General features: G+C 44.4%; 1 protein-coding gene across 1 annotated transcript in view; it reads right to left on the bottom strand.

The window, feature by feature from the left end:
• Window positions 1-19,753, bottom strand: part of TANGO6 (transport and golgi organization 6 homolog) — a 58,949-nt gene extending 39,196 nt beyond the window's left edge. The window contains exons 1-10 of the mRNA XM_040329214.1: window positions 19,606-19,753; window positions 15,477-16,138; window positions 13,599-13,715; window positions 13,250-13,400; window positions 11,715-11,851; window positions 10,153-10,318; window positions 7,266-7,339; window positions 6,085-6,197; window positions 2,280-2,456; window positions 381-513 (exon numbers count right to left, since the gene is read on the bottom strand). Of these exons, the coding sequence (XP_040185148.1) occupies window positions 381-513; window positions 2,280-2,456; window positions 6,085-6,197; window positions 7,266-7,339; window positions 10,153-10,318; window positions 11,715-11,851; window positions 13,250-13,400; window positions 13,599-13,715; window positions 15,477-16,138; window positions 19,606-19,669 (1,794 nt within the window). The 5' untranslated portion in view covers window positions 19,670-19,753. The remainder of the gene's footprint in view (window positions 1-380; window positions 514-2,279; window positions 2,457-6,084; window positions 6,198-7,265; window positions 7,340-10,152; window positions 10,319-11,714; window positions 11,852-13,249; window positions 13,401-13,598; window positions 13,716-15,476; window positions 16,139-19,605) is intronic.
• Window positions 19,754-20,411: the final 658 nt, after the last annotated feature.

Genomic DNA, 20,411 nt, shown 5'->3' with positions numbered 1-20,411 from the left:
CAGGTCCTAGGCAGGCCATTGATGCAATTTTCTTTCCTACAACAATGGGCTGCAGGAAAGAAAATTCTGTGTTGATGGGGGTATACCTCTAGCAGAGCTATTGTCTTCTCCTGGCAGATGATTATTGCTAGCCGATGGCAATAATCACATGTAAATATCCAACATGCTGGTTGTACCCAAGTCAACTGACGGATCGACTTGGGTACAATCAGTCTGCCAATAGATAGTTTGAATGTTAGCTGGTCATTGCTGGACCAGCCGAGATTCAAAACATCTAGGGCTGGCTTTATTCAAACAGTTTGGATGTGCTAAAAGCAGTGACCCTTAGAAAACAAAGTTCCATGTAGTGACATCAGGAGAATGAAAGATGATGCAGCTACCTTTAGGCAGTACAAGAAGAAGTCTGCAGCCAATCCGGTGTGAGGATTCACAGAAAGTAAATCCACTAAACACTGCATCCTCCACTGATCCCAGGACACCTTCTCATACAGAACATCATCTTCATCTTCACTACTGTAAGACACAATGAAGAGAGCAAAGGTGATTATTTCTATGAGCTGAAACTTAGAAGGTGTGTCAGTTTGGTATGTATACACTATGGTTCAATTAGGAATCAAGCAAAGAAACAAAAATAGCACAATAAAGGATAAAATTCTAACAGCAGTGTTTGCTGCAATATTCAACGTCAATTTGAGGTGTTCCCACAGTACTCACCCCCCACCCCAGCCCCCCTCCCCAATAAAGACGTCTCAATCTTCTGGACTAAATGACAGGTAGCATCGTTCAACCCACATCCTCTAGTGCGTGGTACACAAATGAGATTAGCAGTCGAATGACCATCTTTTTTTTTTTTTATGTTAATCTCATATCGAAAATTAAGAGGTTACTAAAGTTATGAAAAACTCTCGATCGACAGAATAAAAATTCAGAAGTGATGTAATCTATTGTATTTTCAGAACTATACTGAATACAACGAAAATCGTATGATCTGGTATTATACGAGAATTTTTTTTGTGCTTGTCCCATTGAAGAATATCAGGTGAACTTTCGTGATTGGCTCTCGAAAGCTGTGTACTAACGATCAGATTATCGTAAGATTGCTTTTCAAGTGATATTCTTCATACAATATTCTGATTGTGTGTACGGGCCAGGGGTGTCCATCCTTTTGACCTTCCTGGGTCACATTCAAAGAGGAATTGCCTTGGGCCAAACATAAAATACACTAACAATAAGGATAGCTGATGAGCAGAAAAAGTCACGCAAATCACAAGTTAACGATCACCGATAAAAAAGAATGTACCTATCTGAGCAAATTTGTAATTTTTATTATTATAAAAGTAAGAGGGCAACATAAAACTAGTGTGATATTCCAAATTATTTTGTTTTTGATAAACGAACGCATCAATATCTGATTCGATGAATGCGGCAGCAATTTTCAATGAGTTCTCAAGGTGCTCATCAGATATTTTGGTTCTAATTGTGCCCTTTGTTTGCTTCAGTCTTTAAAAATAATTGCTCACAAATTTAGGTGCTACCGATAATGGACGACATGAATAAGGCGCGATTGTGAAGAGTGGTATATTTTATTTTGGTAAAATAAAAGTCCAGCAAAAATCAAAAATAAATCTTTAGCTGCATGTGTTCGCTAAAGCCTCGTACACACGATCAGATTTTCATCGTACAGAGCGTAGGCCTTTTGTCCGAAGGCCATGAACTTGTCTTGCATTCAAACGCCAAAGAATTGCCGGCCAACAAAACACAAAACAACGTGGTTTTTCAGCTCTTTAGCGCCACTCTTTGGGCAACTTCTGCTAATGTTGTGTTATGGTGAGCATTGCGTCTGAGCATGCGTGTTTGTACTTTGAAGTTTTGTCCAAGGGACTTCTGTACACAAGATCGGATAATCCGATAAAACACATTTGTTGGCAGAGAATTTTAAAGCATGCTATCCAACATTTGTCCGTGGAAAATCCAACAATTGTTCGATGGAGAGTACAAACGGTTGGATTTTCCGACAACAGCCCGTCATCACACAATTCCTGTCGGATTATCTGTTTCGGCTTAGGTGTAAACTAATTTTTACCTAATTTATCATGTCTATTGGTAATTTTTTCCACTGCTTTGAGCCCTTCTTGTGGTCTTTCAGAAAGGTGCAGAGTTTTCTCAATGAAGATCAAATGTACACATAATTTGGAGTCATACTTGTAGTCTGGTCTTTTTAGTAATTGATCTTGCCACCTAGAGGCCACTAGTGGAATCTAAAATGCCAAAAATCTTACTTTTTCTGTTCTTGAAAAGTGATTTCTGCTCCACCATTGCTTCCTGGCTGGATGTGGCAACAGGGAGGCAGAGAAGGGACCGATTCCTCCAGGCCACTCAGCCCTGCCAAGGCAGAAACTGCAGAATCTCTGTCTGATTTCTCCAGGAACCACAGGAGGATGTCCTGGCTTGGTGACCTGGAAAAGGTAACAAACAAACATAGCGTTCAAAACTGCAACACAAAACTCGCCGACATCTATTCTTCAAAACAAAAAGTTCAAATGTAAAATTTAGTTATAAAAAAAGCTACTGTATTTCTATTGTCAGTATGTTTGCATTTTGTTTTTCATGCATTGTAGAAAATCTGTACCTTCAAAAGAAAGAAGAGTAAAATGAAGAAAGCAAACTGTACAACTCAGTCCTGACATTTTATTTGTGGAAATAAAAGTCTAACAAGATTTGACAACAAACACGTTTCAGGGATTACATGGTAATCCCCCTTCATCAAAGCTTTGTTTTTTTGCATTATAAAAATCAGGATGAAGTCATTACTGGAAAGCGGTCCAGAGGATAGCTCAAACATTTACAAACTACCACTTTTCAGAGGATCTTGGCCTTTTTCCTCCTTTATGTCTCAAATATACCAACCAAAACTTGAAAGAAGTCTACAGTATCTCACAAAAGTGAGTACACCCCTCACATTTTTTCATGTGACAACACTGAAGAAATGAACTTTGCTACACTGTAAAGTAGCGAGTGTACAGCTTGTATAAAAGTGTAAATTAGCTGTCCCCTCAAAATAACTCAACACACAGCCATTAATATCTAAACTGTTGGCAACAAAAGTGAGTACACCCCTAAGTGAACTGCTGTTTGCTCAGTTCTTGGTCCCCAGTGAGCCGGTGACTGTACTCAACCCCTCCTGTGCTGACTGGAGCACAGAGCTGTGGAGGGGATGGGACCAGCGCACTGAGAGGCTGAGCCAGCTTCTGGTCAGGAATCCAGGTAGATCCTGGCATTAAAGTGTTTGTAAACCTTAGATTTTTATTTATTTTTTATCATCTAAAAATAACAAACATGCCTCTACCTACCTGCTCTGTGCAATTGTTTTTTAAAAGAGCAGCCTCGACCCTCTTCTTCTGGTGTCCCCCGAGAGTTCTCCAGGCCCCTCCTCTTCATCGGGTGCCCCCACGGAAAGCCGATCTCCCTTGTGGCACCCATACGGGCTCGCTGCCAAGTCCCACTGCTCCTTCTAGTGACACAGACAGCGGAACTCAGCCCCGCCCCCTGCATTACAGGATTTAATTGACAGCAGCGGGAGCCAATGGCTCCTGCCGCTATCAATCTGTCCAATGATATGAGAGAAAGCAGCTGCAGTATTTGTAACTGCTGACTTTAAAAAAAATAAATTTGGCAGGCCTCCGCTTTAAGGTGAAAAACTTTGAGGCTTTACAACCACTTTAATTAAAGAAGAGACTTTCGGCAGGAACCCTGGGTCTGTGCTCAGAACCACTCGGTCTGGATTTTTTTTTTTAAATTGCTCAATAATAGAGAAAGCCTGCAGTTCGCTGACTCTTCTAACTGAAGTTACTGTCATCAATAGATCCATCTTTAAGGTATCATTTTTAATTGTAGCATCTTCTGGTGGTTCAAATGGTGTCTTTTAGCCAGGCTCTGCAGAACCACCGATAAATCATATTTGGGAAAACATTTGAAAGACACTGGTCTGGACCGGGACAGAGCCTTAAAAAACCTAAGAATCAGACGGTATTGTGATAGCTCCAAAAAACTGATATTGTGGCCACCTTAGCCATTAGGTTGCTAGCCACTAGTCCTTTCTCCATTCTGTCATGAAGAAACTCAAGGATGGAAACGACCTCCTGAGAAAAAATTTTTTTTGAGATGCATCAGGAATTATATAGGTAGATTCACAAAGAGTTAGGCCGGCTTATCAGTAGATAAGCCGACCTAACTCCGAATCTACCCAGCCGTATGTTTAAGCGTATGCTCAAACAGAGATACGCTTAAACATATCTAAGATAGGACGGCGCAAGCCGGCCTATCTTAGATTGCAATTTTTTGGATGGCCGCTAGGTGGCGCTTCCATTGCGGCCGGCGTAGATTATGTAAAGGAGCTTGTACGCCGATTCACAAACGTAAGCCCGTCCGCCGCAGTCGAATTACGTCGTTTCCGTAAGGCCTTAGGCGGCCTACAGTTATTCCACCTATGAGGTGAAATAACAATGTTAAAGTATGGCCGCCGTTCCCGCCGCGAAGTTCAAATTTTTTACGTCGTTTGCGTAAGTCGTCCGCGAATCGGGAGTTACGTCGTTTACGTCCACGTCGAAATCAATAGGCCCGTACGGCCTACTTAGTCGCAATGCGCACTGGGAAATGTAGGCGCCCGGCTCTTGCGCAGTAGCAAAAAACGTCAAAAAACGTGAGGTCAAGCCTCATTACCATACAACACGCCCCCCTCCAACCAATTTGAATTAGGCGCCCTTACGCCCGCCCGCTTTAGGCTACGCCGCCATATATTAGCAGGTAAGTAGATTGAGAATCACTACTAGCCTAGCTAATTTACGGCGGCGTAGCCTAAACACACTAAGCTACGCCGCCGTAACTTTATTCCACTGTACGTGAATCTACCTAAAAGAATTTACAAGACTTGAGATAAATGGCCCTTGTTACTGTTTTCCTGCTATTTAGTAGTGCAGAAATGTGTTTTTATTCTGCCCAGAACAGTATTTGGAGAACTCTACTTCTGGTGCCTCCTTGTATTAAAACGTAGGCCACATCTGTAGCATTCTCTGAAAGGATTTGAACATGATGGCCTAATTTCTTGGGGCACAATTCCTCTCACTGACACAAATGATAAGGTACAATTACTCCCACTGAAACAAACGATAGGGCACTTCTCCTCCCACTAAAGTCTGGACCTTTTCTACTAACAATGGCCACAGTCCAGCATACTAAAGTCTGAGGCTGCGTACACACGACCGGTTCATCCGATGAGAATGGTCCGACGGACCGTTTTCATCGGTCCACCGCTGAAGTGGTCTGATGTGTACACACCATCAGTTCAAAATCTGATCGGGTCAGAACGCGGTGACGTAAAACACACGACGGGCTGAAAAAAAAGTTCAATGCTTCAAAGCATGCGTCGACTTGATTCTGAGCATGCGCGGGTTTTGAACTGATGCTTTTGTGTACTAACCATCGGTTTGGACCGATCGGTCATCCCTTCGATTTTAAAGCAAGTTTTAAAATTTTGATCCGAAGGACAAAAGACAGATGGGCCGTACACAAGGTCGGTTTGGACTGATGAAACTGAACTTCGGTCCATTCTCATCGGTTTTGACCGATCGTGTGTACGCGGCCTTACAGACAGTAAACTGGCCCTTTAGTGAGAAAGTTTGGAGACCCCCTGGACTAGATCTTGGGTGCAATTTCAGCTAGAATTCCCGGGTTCCTGGTTCCAGACTGGAGGAAGCTGTATTTTGACAGAGGCACCCAAGCTGGGTGCCAAGCGGTCCATCACAGACATAATTTACACAAACAGGCAGTACTTACTATTTACATCACACCCAATTAAACTGGCCTTATATATTGACTTCACTTAGCTGGTTCTCAATGTGCTGCAGTGGGGAGTGAAGAACAGCATCTTCACTTCACATTGCAGCTTATCAAACTGCTGCACAGTGGATACAAGTCATAATAATCACTGTCATGCCTTTACTCCCACCCAAATGCAAGAGAGGGATTTATTATGTTACATTTATTATCAGAAGATCTCCTGACTTTTTAATGTAGACGATTGCTTACCGTAAGTGAGATACGTTCAGCCGAGCAAAGCAATACAGGGAGAAGACAGCGGAGTGGACCTGTTTGGTGAAATTCAGTATGGTTGGCGTGGCATCGTTACCAACTACAAACACCTGTAATCACAACATTGACAATCAGATACAGAATAATCACAAGGGGTCACGATCGGACACAGAGCAAACCACAACACTAGTTTAAACCAGACGCAGTTCCATTCAGTTCCGTGTGCTTTTTTTCTGCGCTGAAAACGCATGCACAGTGTTTTCCATGTATTCCAATGGCTCTAGTTCACACCAGTGCAGTCAGTTTCCGGTGCAAAAACTGACCGGAAATGACTGTATTGGTGCTGAAAAAAACGGAGCTGCACGTAACTGCATCTGGTGTGAACTGGCCCTCAGAGAATAGAAAGTGGTCTATAAAGTGTCTGAACATCATTGGAACGGAATGTTTGCATCCCACAGCTGGAACACAAAACTGCATACTGTATGTAGTGGAGGCTATATACAGCAGGTGCCTTTGTTAGTGTAAGAAATAGTTTGTTGGGGCCAACTTGGATCAAATTAACTAGACAAAGTTAAAGTAAAGCTAAAATCAGCTTTAAAGGTGCAGTTAACTGTATGAGTAAAACAGTCTATGCACACAAGGCGCCCCAGTATATTACAGTGCACTGTGATTGGTACACCTGTAGGGCTCTGCTTGCACCCTCAAAGCCTGCCCAATGTACTCCCATATCGTTTACATTTGGTTGTCCCCAATAGTTTCTTGTGCACAGCATGGCTTAGACCAGTGATGGGGAACCTTGGCACCCCAGATGTTTTGGAACTACATTTCCCGTGATGCTTATGCACTCTGCAGTGTAGTTGAGCATCCTGGGAAATGTAGTTCCAAAACCAAGGCCAAGGTTCACCATCACTGCCTTAGACACTCATTCTCAGTGTCATGGAAGCACGCTTCACTTTTTCAAAAGCAGTGCATGCTCTGTGACCTTGTCTACATGGGCCTTTCTACTCAAGGTGAGCTATGCCTTTAAATATTTCCTACACAGCAGATACTAGAAGTGTCTTTGCAGGTGCAAGGATAATCAACGCCATTTACAACCTCAAGAAGTACCTTAAATTATATGATAGAAATAAGGCATTGGAGTTTTAATAGATTCAGCTTACTACTTCACTTATACTCACCTTAACAATGTCCTCCACACACTGAGACAGTTCCAATTCTGACACCAAAATCTCTCCCGAGGATAAAGACTTTTCTATAAGAACAAGAATGCGAGAGAGGTGACAAACTTAATATGAGTGAATACGTGCCCATCTGGCCCTTCATTTAATTCAAATTTATAGTCCTAAAAGTCTTGTTGGAATGAATGAATATGAATAAAGGGGCCAAAATGTGCTCCTCAGGAAGATGTTTTTATAAGGCCCAACCTGGTAATATGATCAATTCGAATAAAAAAAATATTATCCAATATGAACTTCCATCAGAAGAGATCAGATAACTAAATGACTAAAGCCTCGTACACACGCTTAGATTTTCGGACGACCGAACGTCCGTTTTTTTTGTGGCATGCTAGTCTCATGTCGAGTGAAGAGGTTACTCACAATGTGAAAATTTTCGTACGACCGAATACAATGTCAGAAGTGAGGTAATGTGTTAAATAGTTTTGTATGTTTTTTTTTCGTTTCTGAGCATGGGTAGTTGAAGACTGATGAAACGAAAATCGGACGTTGAAGCAGAGTTCCACTACTGGAGCTGCTCACTTACCTGTCCATGGCGCCTGCAATGTCCTCACCCTCAGCTCCCGGTTGTAGGCGCCGTAATTTTCAGACCTGTGCGTCTCCCAGAAGACAGAGGGGGGGGGGGGCAGAGGAGGGGCCGGACATGGCATAGATCGCTGCGGAGCCTGTGGCGACCTATGCCCAGAAGTGGGAGCAAATACCTGAATTAGACAGGTATCTGCTCCCCCCTCCCCCTTGAACGGTGCCAAACGTGACACCGGAAAGGGGGGAGGAATCTGAAAAGCGGAAGTTCCATTTTTGGGTGGAACTCCGCTTTAAATTCACAGCCGACAAAAATTATAGTATGCACATCCAGCTTTTGTCTGACGAAAAAGTGAAATGGCTGTCGAAAGCACCATACCAACGATCCAAAAATCGGCAGACAGGTCGTCGTACAAATTTTTCCATCCGATTTTCGTATTGTGTGTACGGCCTTAAAGGGGTTGTAAAGGTTTGCAGACTATTAAAAAAAAACACACGTCATACTTACCTCCACTGTGCAGTTTGTTTGCTGCCCTGATCATCCTCTTCTGGGGTCCCACGGCCGTCTGGGAAGCGCTCTCCCAAGGGGGTTAGCTTGCGGGCACGCTCCCATGCCATACAATCGGCGTCCATAGCCGACAATTGTATGACTCGGCCCGCCCCCGGCGGCCGCGTCATTGGATGTGAATGACAGCAGCGGGAGCCAATGGCTGCGCTGCTATCAATCATCCAACAAAGAGCCCAGATGAGCTGTGGGAAAGCCACGTGGGATCGCGCCAATGGAGATTCAGAACTCAGGTAAGTAAACGGGGGGCTGGTGACTGCAAGGTGTTTTTTCACCTTAGGATGCATTAAGGTGACAAAACACAAAGGTTTACAACCACTTTAAGCCTTCAGGATGAACATGCTGAAATTTCCAACTCTGAACAAAATTTTGTATTCATTTATGGGTTTTTTTTTGTGAAAACAAGCTTTAACTCCTTTAAAGAGGCAGTGCTGGAAAATAATTGTGGCCATACAAAATATTGACACTTTGGGCCCAATTTGGACATTTTCACTTAGGGGTGTACTCACTTTTGTTGCCAGTGGTTTAGACATTAATGGCTGTGTGTTGAGATTTTGATGGGACAGCACATTTACACTGTTATACAAGCTGTACACTCACTACTTTACAGTGTAGCAAAGTGTCATTTCTTCAGTGTTGTAACATGAAAAGATAGAATAAAATATTTGCAAAAATGTGAGGGGAATACACAGATTTGTGAGATACTATAAATCACCCATCTACATTGAATGGAGAGTCTGACAACCCAACTACAGTGCATGACAAATTTGACCAATGTGTAGCTACTTGGAGTATCTGGGTCAATTATATGAGTTCCGACCACTTCTGAAGCCTTCTGTAACATTGCTGGCTATCACCCCATTGACTGGGGTCAGAGCTATCCCTCTCAGTGGCTTCCTCTCCTTCCATCCTCTTTGCTATATTCGCATCTTCTCTCCGCTTCATCAATGTTCAATAAACCTTTGGCATTTAAAAAAGTAAATAAGCCGTCTGAGACAGAGCGTGCCCTTATCCTGTCTCATGAACATTGGAGGACATAAGCAGCATAATAAAGGCTGGCAGTTCAAGACAAACTAGTTTAAAAAGCTACAGCTTAAAGGGGTTGTAAAAGGTAAAAAAAAAAAAATCCTAAATAGCTTCCTTTACCTTAGTGCAGTCCTCCTTCACTTACCTCATCCTTCAGATTTTGCTTTTAAATGTCCTTATTTCTTCTGAGAAATCCTCACTTCCTGTTCTTCTGTCTGTAACTCCACACAGTAATGCAAGGCTTTCTCCCTGGTGTGGGGTGTCATGCTCGGCCCCTCCCTTGGACTACGGGAGAGTCACGACGCCCACTAACACACAGCTCCTTTCTCTATCTGCAACGTAAAGAGCGTCCTGACTCTCCTGTAGTCCAAGGGAGGGGGTGAGCATGACACTCCACACCAGGGAGAAAGCCTTGCATTACTGTGTGGAGTTACAGACAGAAGAACAGGAAGTGAGGATTTCTCAGAAGAAATAAGGACATTTAAAAGCAAAATGGAAGGATGAGGTACGCGAAGGTGGACTGTTCTAAGGTAAAGGAAGCTATTTAGGAAAAAAAAATATTTTACCTTTACAACCCCTTTAATATGTATCCAACACCTTCTGCATACTGCTAGAATTTAAAAAAAAATGTTTTAAGTGGGAAGAATAAAAAAAACAAATTAAAAATGAGAATGAGACTAAGCTTTTTCTGCACTACAGGACAATGTGGCCACTTACCTGCCTGTAGCACAGTGCAACGCAGCAGAGGTTCCAGCATTGGCAGAATTAGAAGTTTCTTTGCCAGGTCTGGTTGATCGCGCTCCATCTTCAGGATCGTTTCTGTGGCCACTCTCTGAAACTGACGTGCTGTCAGCGTGTTTTGGATGTGCAGCAAATCCAGAATCTACGAGGAAAGGCAGTACAGATTAATGCAAGAACTGCGTCCTATGCAGAGTCATAGCTGAGCCCAGAGTACAGATTACTGGTATCTGCTTGCCAGACTTAGGGCCAATTCCACCATTGTACAAAGTTTCTTACAAAAGAGTATTACACATACTCTCTGAACTTTCTGTATTGAGAAAAATGGTGTTACCAAACCACATGACATGCTACAATAATGAAATGTCAATGCAGGGCAATACAGCAGGTCCATGTACTATTGTTTTGCAGTATAAGCAACTTGAGCTATTTAGGTCCTGAACATGAACATCTGTAGACATTCCCATTAAAGGTGCCTATAGGTGGTTTTAGGTGTGACAGATGACACTTGTTTTCTTGGGAAGAGAGATGCGGCTGCTGCATCTAAAGACAGAGGGCTAGATTCAGGTAGGGGCGCGCAATCTAACGGCGGCGCAGCGTATCGTATTTACGCTACGCCGCCGCAACTTACAAAAGCAAGTGCAGTATTCACAAAGCACTTGCTCCGTAAGTTGCGGCGGCATAGCGTAAATGGTGCCGGCGTAAGCGCGCGTAATTCAAATGTGTAAGGGGGGGGCGTGTTTTATGTTAATGTGTGTTGACCTGACGTGATTGACGTTTTGTAAGAACGGCGCATGCGCCGTCCGTGTACATATCCCAGTGTGCATTGCTCCAAATGACGTCGGTTTCGACTTGAATGTAAATTACGTCCAGCCCTATTCGCGAACGACTTACGCAAACAACGTAAAAAAAATAAAAAATCGAAGCGGGAATGACGTCCATACTTAACATTGAGTGCGCCTCATAGAAGCAGGCACAACGTTACGCCGAAAAAGCCTTACGCAAACGACGTAAAAAACGAACGCCGGGCGCACGTACGTTTGTGAATCGGCGTATCTAGATCATTTGCATACTCTCCGCCGAAAACTACAGGAGCGCCACCTAGCGGCCAGCGTGAGAATGCACCCTAAGATACGACGGCGTAAGAGACTTATGCCAGTCGTATCTTAGGCTAATGTCGGCGTATCTAGCTTTCTGAATAGAGAAAGTAGATACGCCGGCGCAGCTTAGAATTTACGCGGCGTATCTATGGATACGCCGGCATAATTATTTGCTGAATCTAGCCCACAATGTATTAGGTCAGTTGTTTTAAGCCTCATCTACTCTTGGTATTGGTTTCTTCTCCAGCCATCTCTATGTCCTATATTCCCATCAACTTCTTAACTGGAGGGGACACCCAACTCTCCATCAACCGACTAACATGCTATCCATAAATTAATAAATAAAATAATAAATAAATAAAAGTCTATACAAATCAGCTAGGCCATAGACCCTTATAAAATACACTAAAACCTTCATAACTGAAAACATTGCATGGTTACCTGTGGGCAGACATTCTGGTAATACTCTTCCACAGTCAAGGACTGCTGAGGACATGAGGCCAGAATCTTGGCCACAGCGTCACACTTCTTCCAGTTGCCGGCAGCAGCTTCTGCATCTCTTCCTCCAGCAGCACCAGCTGTAAGGTAACAAAAAAAGATTAACATGTGTTTTTTTTTCTACACTAGCTATTTGGGACACACGAGTGGGAAACATTTCAAGCAGAAATTACTGCCTATATCTAAACAGCCAACATCTACTAAGCATTGGAGCTGCTTTAGGCTGCTTTTACATTGAGCAGTTTTTGAAGCGCTTTAAGGCATTAAAAAAAGCACAAGAAAAGCTCAAGAAAAATGCATTCTTAAATTCTATGTATGTCTTCAAACTGGTCCATTGTGGTGTTAAAAATCCTGCTTGCCGCATTTTTGGTCAGTTAAAAAAAAAAAAAAAAAAAAAATCACCAAAAATCACCTACCTATTGAAAATGCAGCAAAAATGCACCAGTGTTTTATTTTGGGTCATATGACCTGTGAAAACACACCGTAAACCTACGGATCAGTGTGTACACTTGCTTTGGCTTCAACACACATTAAAGCTCCTACTGCTTCAACAAGCTTTTATGATGGGTTTTTGATGCTTCAGTGGAGCTCTTTTGAAGCTTGGCAGATGCCCGGTGTGTGTGTTGATATCTTACACCTGCAATTTCTCCAAAACAAAGCAAAGCTAAAGCTGAATAAAAGCCTCTCAAAAGCCGCAGGTTCTTCAAGCAAGCTTTCCCTAAAGCTCTATGGAGGCTTTGAAACACCACTAAGGCCCCTTTCACACTGGGGCGGGGTCGGCGGTAAATCACCGCTATTTGTAGTGGCGCTTTATCGTCGGATTTTTGGTGCTATTTGCCCGCTAGTGGGGCGGTTTTACCCCCGCTAGCGCCCCGAGAAAGGGTTAAAAACCACCGCAAAGCGCCTCTGCAGAGTCACAACCCCTTTAAAGCAAATCTGTACTTTGGCCATACATGTTTACTTTAAAAGGAATTTATAGCAAATGGTTTAATCAGGTACTGGTAAATATGATAAACAAAATATATAGATCCAGACTATTGAGAGTTGTTTATGACCATTTATAAATACCATGCAATTTTGTACTGGAGTGTATTGTCCTGCTCCTTTGCTGTATGTATTGGCATTTTCCATTTTGGGAGACACAGGTTGCAGAAAGAAAATCGCTTGATTCCCCCATCAACACTAACTGTCCCTTGGAGCTATTGCGTTTTCCCAATGGGAAGGGGTCTCAGAGAGCTATCTCTGCCAGGAGGACACACAGTGATTATTGCTAGTGGCTAAAGCCGCTGGCAATAATAGCATTTAAAAACCCAACATGCTGGTTGTACCCAAGTCGATTGATGGATTGACTTGGGTACAATCAGCCTGTCCCTGCTGATTCAGCCGAGATTTGAACGATCATCTGGCATAACTTTACAAACCAAGTAAGAGAATAGAATAGATAGAATAACAATTATTAAAACTTTTTTTCAACCAACCTCCAGCTCCTTCTAGGATCCCGTGAACCACAGCCTGAACCCCTTTCGGTCTCATTAATCGCTCAGACAGCAGCTGCCCAGACAAGCGGCGCAGCCAGGCAGGAGCTGGGGCCCTCTGAGCTGAGGATGAAGCTCCTGAAGGATGTGGCCCCTGAAACACAGTATGATGTCTGTTTAACAACAAGAACCAATAGACTTTATAAATGACACTACAAGCAAACAAAAATGATCAAAAACAGTTAAAACAATGCTTTTTAACAGAATGTTGTGGGATAAAACTGTTAAAAAAACAATAAACAGGAAAGACTGTTTGAGATACACATTCACCCCAATTAAAACAGAGAATTACCTGTCTGGGTCCTCCTTGCAGGATTATTAGTTCCTTGATCACCAGTGGCTGGTACAGCTGATCTATCAGACCTCTCAGAGCCTCCTTACATTGGATCCTTTCACTTTCTGTCAAATTCTTAAGAAGAAAACAAAGTAAAATGTTTGTATGGCATTACCACAGCCCATCTCCTTCATAACAGCAACTCTGAAGTAAACTTAAAGTGGTTGTAAAGTTATTTTTCCCCAATAAAATAGTAAACATTATACTTACCTCCTCTGTGCTATTGCACAGAGCGGTCTCTTGCCTCTTCTTTTGGCGTCCCCCAATGGCAATTTCCACTCCTTCTCTTCTCAAGGTGCCCCATCAGCAAGCTGGCTGCTAAGGGGCACTTGTGTGGGCGTGCTCTTGAGTCGGGCTGTGTAGGTCTATAAACACACATAGTGCGGCTCGGCCACGTCCTCTGCTCCCTCCTCACAGGATTTGATTGACAGCAGCAGAAGCCTATGTCTTTAGCTGCTCTCAGAGACTCCTGTGAATGCAGGAAGAGAGAAGCAGGGCTGCTAAAGACTAAATAGCGCTGGATTGAGAAGGGACTCGGGTAAGTGTTTAGGGGTGGGGTGGGGGAGATTGGTATTGAAAGATTTTTATCTTATTGCAGAGAATGCATTAAGGTAAAAAAAAAAAAAAGCATCAAAACAAAATGTGTTTAAAGTCTTAGGCCCCTTTCACACCAGCGGACCAATTGTCCAGCGGATTGAATGACAATCAGATAGAAATGGACATGCAGTCTGTTTCCATCCGACAGTCGCATAGAGGAAAGCAGGCTGTGTACGTGTCCACTCAGCAAAGCGGAGCGGACACGGACCTGTCACTTGTCTTCTCAGCAGGGATCAGCGGAGAGATCCTCAGTTTATCAGGCGGATTCCGCTTGGATGGATCCGCTTCATCTGAAAGGGGCCTTAGGCTGGGTTCACACTAGAGCACGGAGCGGCTCACAGGAGGGGGTTCGATGCATCTCCATTCACCGGTTCAGGTCCGATTTCAGCCCGAATTTTTGGCTGAATTTCGGACCTGAAACGGACCAAAAGATGCACAGGACTCCTATGCAATTCGCAACGGAGATGTGTGAACCAATTGAGATCCAGTCACAATCTCCTGATATGCGAATTGGGAGGAGGGGAAACCCACCTCCAATTTGCAATAGTGTGAGCCCAGCCTTACCGTTCATTATCTTTAGCAGCAGCCTGAGTAGAAAAGTCTGTCCCCTGCCAGCAGCTGCAGAGAAGGTTCACCCATGCGATCCGATTCCAGTGCAGGGAAAAAAAAAAGTCCCTGCACCTTCTTTTATGCGAATCCAATGCGAGTTCAGCCATACAACTGTATGGCTGAACTCGTACTGTACAGACATCCCATGTGATCGGCACTGCAGTGCGGGTGCGAATCACATGCGATGTCTGACATCGTACAAGTGTGAACCTAGGCTCAAAGTCAGATGACAAGTCGCACAAGTGTTAATGGGGTCTTGATGTGCATTTTGCTGTTTCTCTGAACCTTTGCTTTAGACTCTATTCACACTTGTGCAACCCCAAAGTAGCGTAAATTTGGAGCGCAACTTTGGATGGATGCGACTTTGGCTTTGACAAATGATAATGGAAAAACTTCTGGACAACAGAAGTTTGACATCTTTGGGAATTCTGGTGCGAGTCGCTCTCTACTGGAGACCCAAATAAATATAAGAAGACAGCACCTGATTTAGTTTGGCAATAACCCAAAAAAAAACTAAAATAAAAGCTTTTCATGTGGTTGAATTTTTTTAAATGGACATGGAAGAGCCAGGAAAAAAATGTGACACTGACCACTTCCAAATAGTGTGGCAGCATTACACTGACTTTATACCTTCACTCTGCCTTCTGTAACCGGTTCAGTCTTCGTCTTGGTTGGGCAGTACCCCAGCTGGCACAGTCCTGCCATGAGATCCCCCAGATGCTGCGTGAAGAGCAGGCTCCCCAGCGATGGATGCTGAGACACCTCCAGTAAGGTAGTGCAGGTAATGTACAGTCTACGGGTACGGACATTGGACAGGTCACGTGACACCATCGAACACACAAGAGCTCCAAATTCCGAGCGATATTGTAGTGGAAGGCCGATGCCAGGCAGGAGATAGGGGCAGATTCCCATAGAAACCACAAACTGGAGCGCTGAACGGACATTCTTCTGCTGGGCGATGCTTAGCGCATCTGGGCACAGGGCTGGGGCAGCCTCTGGGGTCTTTAAGTTGGGTTTAGGGGGTCTGAATGAAGCTGCCAATTGAACCATACACTCCTTCAGACACAGGAGAAGCACCAGGGCCTCAGACGTGAACCTCCACGATGGATCTGCCACGGCTTCTGAGCCTTCCTGTATCAGCTTGGTGTCCTCTAAGACCTTGGTCCGCAGGATTCGCAGGTTCTCCCACTTGGGGCCACTTTGCAGCGCCTCCTCCAGAGAGGCCACATTAAGCTGCAGTGTTCTGATCAGGGCGGCTTGTTTATCGGAATCAGGAGCTGCAGATCCAGGATCTAAAAAAGGGACAAAAACAGAAAACACGTTTCACATCTCATTATGCAGTAGAAGGTAATTGTAGAGATATGGCAAAGAAAAGTTCTGTGGGCCGATCACATCGATTTTCTGTCTATCCCGGACTACGTATGACATGTAGAGGAGTGAGCTGAATTGAGGATCACATCTTTTTTTTTTTTTTTTTTTGACAAGCAACTATTTTTTTATTCCTCTAAACATGTCCATGTGTGATTGGTGCGGTGTGTGCGGAGGACTGCGCAAATCAGGAATCACAAACTGCCGAACGTATTCAGAGGAATTCTCAATTTGTGTCTTACTTAAAAACCACTTAAGGACCTTGTCTGTTTTTCAGACTCGGTGTTTACAAGTTTAAAAAACAGGTTTATTTTTATAGAAAATTACTTAGAACCCCCAAACATATATATTTTTTTTCTAAAACCCTAGAGAATAAAATGGTGGTCGTTGCAATACTTTTTGTCACACAGTATTCGCGCAGCGGTCTTACAAGCGCACTTTTTTTGGGGAAAAAATCACTTTTTTGAATTAAAAAATAAGACAACAGTAAAGTTAGCCCAATTTTTTTTTATATTGTGAAAAATAATGTTACGCCGATTAAATTGATAGCCAACATGCCACGCTTCAAAACTGCACCCGCTCGTGGAATGGCGTCAAACTTTTACCCTTAAAAATCTCCATAGGCAACGTTTAAAAAATTCTATAGGTTGCATCTTTTGAGTTATATAGGAGGTCTAGGGCTAGAATTATTGCTCTCGGTCTAATGATCGCGGCGATACCTCACTTGTGTGGTTTGAAAATCTTCAAATGCTGGTGATACTCACATATGCGTTCCCTTCTGCGCGCAAGCTCGTCGGGACAGGGCACTTTAAAAAAAAAATGTTTTTGGTTTTCTTATTTATTTTAATTGATTTTATAAAATTTTACAATAAAAAAAAATATGGGTCACTTTTATTTCTATTACCATTAATGTAAACATCCCTTGTAATAGAAAAAAGCATGACAGGTCCTCTTAAATATGAGATCTGGGGTCAAAAAGACCTCAGATCTCATATTTAGACTAAAATGCAATAAAAAATATATAATAAAATTGTCATTAGAAAAAATGACAGCAAAAAAATGTGCCTTTAAGACGTTTTGACGTCGCTTCCGCCCTGCTATGGAGAGGGGTGGGGGCCATCTTGCCCTCACTCGTATCCCAGGCAAGCAGCGTGAAGGACCCGATTGCCTCCTCCGACGGCTCGGTAAGCGGCGGAGGGCGCGGGAGAGCCCTCTCCCGCCGCTGATAACGGTGATCTCGCTGCGAATCCGCCGCGGAGACCACCGTTATCTTTTACAGGACCGGCCACGTTAAAGATGGATATCTCGGTTGTGGCAGCAGCTGCTGCCGTTACCGAGATATTCATTTTTAAAGTGCTGAGGTATATGTACGTGAGCCGGTCCTTAAGTGGTTAAAGTCTAACTCCACAATGAATCCCTTTACATCGTTTCTGTGGGCCAAGCTGGCCCAATTAACCTCTTTGCTGCACTAACAGGTGCGCTGTATAAACTGTACAAAAAATAAATACAGTGATAATTTGTGGTGGGTGGGCAAATACTTCTGACATTCCCCCAGCAAATTTTATAGCCCCCTAAGCGATTCCTGTCAAGAGACAAAACAAGTAGATCTTCACCACTGACTTTCTGTTGAAATACCAGTTGCCTGGCTGCCACACTGAGCCTTTTGCTTTGTCATTTTCTGCGGTGATGGCCCAGCACAAGTCTGCAGATCAGGAGTGGTGGCTTTCCACGTCACTGGATGCATGCTTATGGCATAAGTTACATCATTTAAGTAAGTTGTATGAATATAGTATAAAATAATACAATAAAAAGTCATAACAAGTCAAATAAAGTTTATTATTTACTTATGAAGTAAAGTAACAAATGTATGACAAATATGTAACACAGATTGCACTGAAGCCTGGGGATCATCATGATAGTCAGGCAAGTAGCATTTTCAGAAGGGACTCACAACCAGCAGTCCATGTATTCCTCTCATGACATATTTCCTTTAATTCCATGAAATTCTCCCTGAGCCCGGCTTCCTCTACACCAGGGGTGTCCAAACTTTCTAACCAAAGGGCCAGTTTACTGTCCTCCAGACTTTAGGAGGGCCGGACTGTGGCCAGCGGGAGTAGAAAATGTCCAGGTGTCTCTTTCTCCTTTTTTTATCTTAGAGGAGAGGAATAGTGCCCCATCGTTGGTGTCAGTGGCAGGAATAGTGCCCCAATCGGTGTCAGTGCCAGGAATAGTGCCCCATCGTTGGTGTCAGTGGCAGGAATAGTGCCCCAATCGGTGTCAGTGGCAGGAATAGTGCCCCAATCGTTGGCGTCAGTGGCAGGAATAGTGCCCCAATCGGTGGTGTCAGTGCCAGGAATAGTGCCCCATCGTTGGTGTCAGTGGCAGGAATAGTGCCCCAATCGGTGTCAGTGGCAGGAATAGTGCCCCAATCGTTGGCGTCAGTGGCAGGAATAGTGCCCCAATCGGTGGTGTCAGTGGCAGGAATAGTGCCCCAATCGCTGTCAGTGGCAGGAATAGTGCCCCATCTTTGGCATCAGTGGCAGGAATAGTGCCCCAAACGTTGGCGTCAGTGCCAGGAAGTGCCCCATCATTGGTGTCAGTGGAAGGAATAGTGCCCCATCGTTGGTGTCAGGAATAGTGCCCCATCGTTGGCGTCAGGAATAGTGCCCCATCGTTGGCGTCAGGAATAGTGCCCCATCGTTGGCGTCAGGAATAGTGCCCCATCGTTGGCGTCAGGAATAGTGCCCCATCGTTGGCGTCAGGAATAGTGCCCCATCGTTGGTGTCAGTAGCAGGAATAGTGCCCCGTCGTTGGTGTCAGTGGCAGGAATAGTGCCCCGTCGTTGGTGTCAGTAGCAGGAATAGTGCCCCGTCGTTGGTGTCAGTAGCAGGAATAGTGCGCCGTCGTTGGCGTCAGGAATAGTGCACCATCGTTGGTGTCAGTGGCAGGAATAGTGCCCCGTCGTTGGTGTCAGTGGCAGGAATAGTGCGCCGTCGTTGGCGTCAGTTTGATGCTGACAGTGGGGGGGGGGGGGTAATAATGCCCCAAGGCAAAGGGACGGTAAAAACGAAAGCAAATGGCCACATTCACCCCTCCCGGCTTTAGACCCAGAGCTCACACTTCATACATACAGAGACATTTACTAATAATGGTGCAGCTATACATAATAACCAATCAGCTTCCAGTTTTTATTTTGAAGATAGAAGCTGATTGGTTACTTTGCACAGCTTCACCAGCATTAGTAAATCTCCCCCACAGTCACCCTCTCATTGCCAGCCTCTGCCCACCTGCAGTTAGCACCGTGTAATGTTATCAGTGTCATTAGAACGGACTAGAAGTCCCAGCATGCCATGCCGGGAACTAGTGGTGGGGTCCCCCCGCCTGTGCTCACCTCTCGGGGTGATCAGTACTTTCAGAGCCTCTGTCACCTCAGACACGTTCAGATCACCCGCCATCTTTCTACACCCAGAGTCGCACCCGGATGACGTCAGGCCAGACGCGGCTACAGCGTGAGGGACAGAGCGCCCCCGTGTGGTGGTTGCGAGACTTCACGTGTACCGCTGAGGCTGAGACGTAGATATACATGGAACTCGTTGTCATCAATGCACACAGGTAAAGAGAACCTGTCACCGCCCACTGAACGTTCATTGTTCCCAATTGAAGAACTATTGTTGGTGGTAGAAATGAAAAGCTCCCTGAAGAAGCTCACAGCTCAAAGTTTACCCAACAAATGGGGCTGGAGAATGGAGATGACGTTTGCTGTCCTCAGGAAGAATCTCCAGCAAAATATTAAAGAAGAACTCTCACTTTATTTGTGTTTTCAGTGTTATGTCCCCCGATGTGTGTCGTACTTCATCCCGCGTTCCTACGTGCCCCTCTTCCTTCTGACAACGCAGCTAGCAAGGAGGTAAGTACTTACCCAAGACGAGTGGTGGTCCTTTTCTGCATTCCTTTTCCATCAATTGCTGCCACTGTGCCCATCAATTGCTGCCAGTGTGCCCATCAAATGCTGCCAGTGTGCCAGTCAATTGCCGCTACTGTGCCCCATCAATTGTTGCCAGTGTGCCCATCAATTGCTGCCAGTGTGCCCATCAAATGCTGCCAGTGTGCCAGTCAATTGCCGCTACTGTGCCCCGTCAAATGCTGCCAGTGTGCCAGTCAATTGCCGCTATTGTGCCCCATCAAATGCTGCCAGTG

This window comes from Rana temporaria, chromosome 11 (assembly GCF_905171775.1).
Source record: "Rana temporaria chromosome 11, aRanTem1.1, whole genome shotgun sequence".
NCBI lineage: Eukaryota > Metazoa > Chordata > Amphibia > Anura > Ranidae > Rana > Rana temporaria.
This window is presented reverse-complemented; position numbering and strand designations above follow the sequence as displayed.